The 7,484-nt window shown below is 26.4% G+C and overlaps 1 protein-coding gene across 1 annotated transcript; it reads right to left on the bottom strand.

The window, feature by feature from the left end:
* Positions 1-4,187: 4,187 nt before the first annotated feature.
* Positions 4,188-7,484, bottom strand: LOC100161050 (mitochondrial import inner membrane translocase subunit TIM50-C). The gene is made up of 8 exons (XM_001949042.4): positions 7,075-7,484; positions 6,842-7,003; positions 5,924-6,024; positions 5,673-5,792; positions 5,505-5,609; positions 5,162-5,417; positions 4,946-5,049; positions 4,188-4,789 (listed from the first exon to the last, which is right to left on the bottom strand). Exons 1-8 carry the CDS (start codon positions 7,160-7,162, stop codon positions 4,694-4,696), a joined length of 1,032 nt encoding a protein of 343 aa, XP_001949077.2. The 5' UTR covers positions 7,163-7,484; the 3' UTR covers positions 4,188-4,693.

Raw genomic sequence — 7,484 nt, forward strand, 5'->3', positions numbered from 1 at the left:
AGGTATCTTGTATCTATAAATTATAATAAATTCCAAATTAATCATATCACAATATCCATTAGGTACTTATAACGCGTTATACATCAACAACAAATCGTGGTACTATCATAGATATATAATAGTATACTTTAGAAGTTTCAAGTACCCACGAATAATATTATACAATCACAAAAAAATAACTAAAATAGTTATAAAAAAAATTGTGACTATGGATTTTTAATTTTTTTCATCTGCCTTTGAAACAATATATTAGGAACCTTCTATTAAATTTTCAAGCTTTTTTAACCAACAAATAAAATTTTATTGATATTTATAGAAAAAAAATTAAATAAAATGGAAACTGAAAATGTCCGCAAACAGCTGAAAATAAATCAAAATATTTGAAAAATGTTATGGTGCATAGAAAATGCTAATAAAAACATTCAGTCAAAATTTTATGTACCTACGGTCATTTGTTTTAGAGTTGTACCAAAAACCAAAATCGATTTTCTCGAAAACAGATTGTGCGTAAAAATTCCTGTTTTTCCTTAATTTTTCTTTTGTTTTTCGCGTAGCTTTTAAAAACTACTGGGGAATTTTTACTTTTGACACCCCAAAGTACCAACTAGATTCACTTTCCTACCTATCAGAAAAGGTACTGTTAAAAGGTGATGACAGACACAAAAAAAATAAAAAATAAAATAAAAAAAAACACACATCATTGAAAAATCAATATATTCATCGTTTCACTCAGAATCTAAAAAATAGTCGTTAAATCTGTATTATGTATTTAAACAAGTAGGGGAACACGGGGCAAAACCGACTGAAAAAATGAATATTTTCATAATAATCCAGGATCTTAAAATAATCGTGATCTATTTGCACAGTGGTATTAAGTAACTTGTTGTTTACAATATTGAATTACAATACAGTGAATATCATTCATATTTATTCTTTTAACAAGCCATTAACTATTTTTAACATTTTATCGGTATTGCCCCGATACTGGGGGCATACGTATTATATTATGTCTATTTATATATTACAGGTACGTGCTGACTATAAATATTGTTATTATTTTGTGAATATATTGTTTATTTTTGATGAGGGTAAACACTTTGTAAATGTTTAATCGAATAAAATTAGTTTATTTAGATTGTAATATTTGGACAGTGATTTTTTTTAATAATTGTATCGAATAAGTTTTTAACTTTGGTTTTTATATTATAGTATTTAAATTAAATTAAAGTAAAGTTTTCAATTAATTTGATTTTTGTCCACGACTTAAATTAGCTGCTGACGCAGAATTTAGCGTGCTAAGTTTCATGCGTGAAGTCAACCAATATAAGATGTGGCTCCGGCTGGTCGAAGTTATGCCCAAGGTAAAGTCGTAGTTAAATTCAGTTTTACTTGAGTTAAATGTTAATATTATACTAAACGTAGTTAAAATTATTTATAGAATGATGGGTACACCTATTTATTAAAAACCGGCGTTTAGTGAAAAAGTTTACCGGTGGAAGCTCCACGGGCTCGTTCATTATGTTTAAAATTTGTACGAAATTAAATTTATTTCAAAACCCAAATCCTAAGACCACCTATGGTTACTGTAGTAAATATTAGAAATCATAGGCGTTACTTATACTCGAGAGACAGTGCATTTTAATTTTTGATATTCTTCTTCTTGAGGAGTTTTAAATTGTCAATTATAATACCATTGAGTATAGATAGTATAGATACTATCTATACTCAATGATAATACTCCTAAATACGTAATACATAATAACACAAATATGATTTTTTTTAAAGTGGGTAAGTGGAGGTCGCTCTTCTGTACAGTAGGTTACAAGTGGATGGTGTTAAATTTGAATTCAATGATATAATATCATTGTATAAGAAAAACGATTCAGAGCGAAAACGGTCAGTCAGCCGCTATGATATTAAGTATATTTGATGATATTATTGTGAATAAAGTAATTTATACACGGTGTTTCAAAAGTCTTCATCCGATTACGCACTGATATAGTTCGGCCACGGTTAATCGCAGGTTAATGACCAATGTATTACTGGAAAGATTAGATAACCAAGTTTATTTTAAGTTATCTAGTTGATAAATTTGGCACCGTTATGTTTAGTGAACTAGGAACCGTTAGTTTGTTTCGTTATGGCGACTCCGCAACAGAAAGCGTTTTGCGTTCTACGTTTCAACAAGTGCGAGTCGGTAATAACCGTTCAACGTGATTTTCGAATAACTTATGGAACTGAAGCTCCAACTGCTCAAAAATCATTCGACGTTGGCACCAAACGTTCCAAGAAAGTGGTTGTCTGTGTGCACAGAAACGCTCAAGTCGACATCGTACCTCTGACGAAAACATCGAGCGTGTTCGATAAAATTTCGTTCGGAGTCCACAGAAGTCTACACGTCGTGCAGGCCTAGAGCTAGACCTCCCACATTCGACCGTTTGGGTTCGGGCCGGTGGGGGTCATATTGAACATTTGTAACCAAATTAAATAAAACTTAACTAATTTTAAGAATATATTTTACTTTATTTCACCCTTATATCTTCAAACTAATTAAATCTTCTTTAATATAAATATAAATTTCTGAAATCGGATGAAGACTTTTGATACACTCTGTATATAACCTATTTACGTGGAACCTTGTTTAAAATATTCAATCTTTAGCTATAAAAGTTGAACATTTTATACATTTTTAACTACAAAATAATTATTAAAATTAAAATTTGACAAATGTTGTCAATATATATATTATTATAAGCATTTTAAGTTTAAATTTGGCCAAAATTCAAAATTTGCAAATTATTTTGTAGATAAAAAATTGATAAAAAGTTCAACTTTTATAGCAAATGATCAGAAATTTAAAACAAAGGTTTACGAAAGTAGTTCTTAAGGCATATATCAAAAAAATTTAAAAAAACATAATAACACAGTTATTTGTACATACATGGTCAAATTTGGATGGTAAATTATAATAGGTATATTAAAAAATACTTATACCTATTGTTGTTCTTTTTTAAATATACATATACCTACTATCAGTGGCGTAACAAACTTTAAATCATATGGAAGCGAACAAATTATCTATGAGAAACACCACCCTACTCTAACTGATAAGTACGATACTCATATTGGGGTAGCACCCAAAATAAAGTTCAAATTCTGACAGTGTATGTGGGCTTAATAAGGTTATGACTAGAAATGTAAGCTTGAACATTTTTTTTTTTTACTTTTCTTAAATTAATTAATTTTTAAGTTTAAATATATTTAAATACTTTATAAAATTACTGTTTCATTTTTATTTACATTGTAACAAGTATAATGTCAGAGTCAAACAAAACACTTAAAATAAAAAAAAAAATATAATTTGGGTAAAATTGAGGAAGTGACTCAAACAATAAATTACCTCCGTTAAAAATTGAAAAATCAATAATTGTAACAAAACGATTGTACACTCATAATTAATACTGAAGTAAAAATACAACATTTTTAAGAAAAGATAAAAATGCACATTTATTACCAAGAAATATCATATATTGATATGGGTATATATTATAATTATTATATAATATTTAATGATTTGTATTTTGAATACAATATTATGTTCATTAGAATAATACCAACATTATATTAAAATGGGTAAATGCTAATAAAAGTACACATTTTAAAATATAATTATGAAGGTTAAATATACTACAACTATATAATATCAAAAGATTTATTTGAATAGAAATTATTATGATAAATTACAAAATTTTCACCAAAAAAAATGTTCATGAAAATTTACATCACTAGTTATGACTCACTATCACCCCCCAGAATCCAGAAGCAATTGCTTCTGAAAAACATGATTCGTTACGCCACTGCCTACTATAATTTCATCCAAATTTAACCATGTATGTACAAATAACTGTTTTCATTAATTGAAAAACAGTAGTTTGTATCTTCAGGACTCCCCTTAAGCAATACGAAGAATTTGAAAATATGGTCAAAAAAAAATATTTAAAAATTCAAAAACCGGTATTTGAGTAACATTTAGCATTATTGGTGAATCACCTTGTATAAGAGGAGATTTTCTTAGCGTACCACCTATGAGGTTTTTACGTACCACAGGTTGAGAAACATTGCTATAGACTATAGGTACAACAATAACTAAATTAAAATGATAAATATACTTATATACAAGGTATAAATAATGTGTGTATGTTTATACTTATAATATTGTAAGAGCTTTAATAGAATTTTAGTAGAATATCATAGTCTGTAATAATACATATAAAGTATCCAGAATATTAAGAATTTAAACCATGACAAGAAATCAACTATTAATAACGATATATAAATATTATACAAAATTAGTAAATGATGCAGTACCAACATCTGATTATGTATTTTGAGTATGTGCAAGTTAAAGCAAAATATAATATAGAATACAATTTAAATTATTTGTAATACTAGCTTATATTACGTATATAAATAAATATGTATATTAAATATATTAGTTGAGAATAAAAATAAAGATACAAAAATATATGATCAATATTATGGTTAAAATCAAATTAATTTTTGATTTCTGTTCAATTATTAAAATCCACATGTTATAAGGTATGCAACGTGCTTATTAACATACACACAAAGCATACATTGTGTACAAAAAATTGTATTGTGTGTTTTTGATATATATATATTAAATCTTTATTCAATAAATCCACGATATCCATGAAAACCATGATTTATTATTATCTTCTATTTTATTTATTTCCTGTTCTTTTTCTTCTTCATCCTTGGTTTCTTCCTAAAAAAATTAAATTTCAAAGACAAATGAACCTAACCTATAGGCTATAACACTTGATTTACTGTTCAATTACAAAGTTGTTCATACTAGTAAAAATATTGATTTTAAATATCAATCGCAATGAAATAGAAATAGAATTTGATATAATAATTTTACCTTTAATATTCTTTGATCTTCTCGGAATGCCTTTATAGGATCATCATATTTTTTATATCTGTTTAAAATGTCTCTTGCATCTTTTTCTTCTTTTTCAAATATCACTATAATTATATATTAATAACTATTGTTTAATTTTAAGAACATTTATAAGTCACATTCATAAACAAAAACTTTTTTTGGAAGTTGTTAAAAAACTTTACGGTATAATCAAACCTTTTAAGAAGTCTGCAAGGTCAATAAGCGAGTTGTCATTTTCATCACCATTCCATCTAGGTATAATTAGAGTGTTATAAGGATGAAGTTGTGTCCAACTTGTATTCCAATCTATTACAATGACTTTTGATAAATCACGATTAATTCTTTCAATATTTTTTACTAATTGACCATTTCGAAATTCAGTACATTGACGTGACAAGCGATACTGAATCCAACCTTTAGGATCAATTTCATCTAATATCGGAGAAGCAATCTTTAATAACAAAACAATAAACAATATATATATGAAATACATTTTAATAAGTCCAAATAATATACATTAATGCAAAAACTAACATACATAACCATTTTCAGCTGTGTAAACAACTACTTCAAAAATCTTTCCAACTCTTTCCAAAAAATAATCAACATTTGGCCTCTTTTTAAACCGCCAACCTGTACTGTACTGAAAATACAATTTAATTATTAATTAGAAAACATTAAACTTATTAGAGTATTATTATCTTACACTCCACTCTGGATGTACAAGAAGATCAGTAATCTCTAACACAAGTGTATATTGAGGTTTATCATAATAATCTGGTAATGAATCGGGTAATAATTTTTTGGTTGCAGGAATTGTAAACATCTAAGTAATATAATATACATTTAAATAAAAACAAAAATATAATCAAGAAATTTGATGAATTTATAATCATAACTAGTAATATTATATAATCAATGCTATAATTTGTAATAAAATCCAAAAATATAACATACCTTATGATAAAATTCTATTTTAAAACATAACCGTTCATAAATTTTAATGATGAGTGGAATATTTTTGTTTCCTTTTTGAACTAATTCATCATCTTCAAACACTACGATTTTACCAAAATAAAAATGTATTCTTTAAGTTAGTATTCTTTATTCTTAAAGGTTTTTGAAATAAGTATTAAGTATACCTTCTAAAAAATGTCCCTCAATGATTTTAATAAAAATTAATAAATTGTGCATCTAAAAGATTCATTAAAAATTGATGGTAGAATACTAGAATTAAAATTGTGCTGTTGGATTCCGTTTTTTAAATACCATGAGTGTTGACTAATGATTTTCTACCAATTCTATTCTAATGTCACAGTCATAGGTGCAAATAGGGGGGTGGCTTTAGGGGCTAAGCCCCCCAAAAAATGTCCATAGCCACCCCAAACATTTCCTACATTGTTTTAAGCTTATTCAATATTATCAAAGTAAGGCCCTATTAGCCCTATTAGCCACCCCCAAATCTCAAACGCTATTTGCGCCTACGGTCACAGTAATTATTTCACATGAAATTTGGAAGATCAAAATCGGTTAAATGGGATAAAACACAATGTTGCTACGCATAGGCAGATGTTGGCGAGAGCTTAAGTCCCCCAAGAATGTAGAACTAGAACATTTATGATATTAATTAGATGTATAACATGAATATTAAGATGAAGGTTTGCTTAATATTACAATAGGTAAAAATATCAAGCTAAACACATTTGACTATAAAATTTTAGAATTTGTTTATGCAATTATAACTAATTAATTTGTAAATATTAACTAAAAATTATCATTAATATTATTTTATATTGTTTTTATTAAAATAATATATTAAATTTGTAATGTTAAAAACAAGTACATGTTGAAAAATAATAAGAAAAAATATACTACCTAGTGAATATCCTCCAAATGCTATTAATGATACACCAAAAGCCATTGAAGCAATTTTTAAAGATCTTATTAGGAGTTGTTTTAAACGGCTTTTCTCAGTTCTAACAGAACTATTAGAAACTGATCGTGGCAGAATTACATGTTGATACTTGGACCAAATATCTAAATTACAATTTACAATTTAATTAATTATTTATTTATTAGAAGTATATTATAACTCAACAATAACTTACGGTGCGAAGACAAAAATGTGTTTTGATTATACTTTGAATTTAAAGTAAGTATATTAATTAATTTATAATTGCAAGCACAAGTGTTCATTTTATTAAGAAATTGTTACCTAATTTTTATTCAACATTACTATAAATTTAAAATTATAAGTTATAACATTTATGGAAGTAATTCACCAATAATAGGTTTGTATTATCACAGTGAAATTTTTAAATCGTTTTGAATGAACCGGGTACAAAGTACAAAACATATTTTTAATTTCATAAATGTAATTATTTCGAAGACAAGACTTTCATAATAAAAAAAATTGTTTCTATTAATTTAATACTTTTAAATATAAATGTAGTATTTATAGTACTTGTAATTAATAATTTTAATAATATTTGGCGTCATTGGCAATCGAAAGCTTATC

The sequence above is a fragment of the Acyrthosiphon pisum genome, chromosome A1 (genome assembly GCF_005508785.2).
Source record: "Acyrthosiphon pisum isolate AL4f chromosome A1, pea_aphid_22Mar2018_4r6ur, whole genome shotgun sequence".
Lineage (NCBI taxonomy): Eukaryota > Metazoa > Arthropoda > Insecta > Hemiptera > Aphididae > Acyrthosiphon > Acyrthosiphon pisum.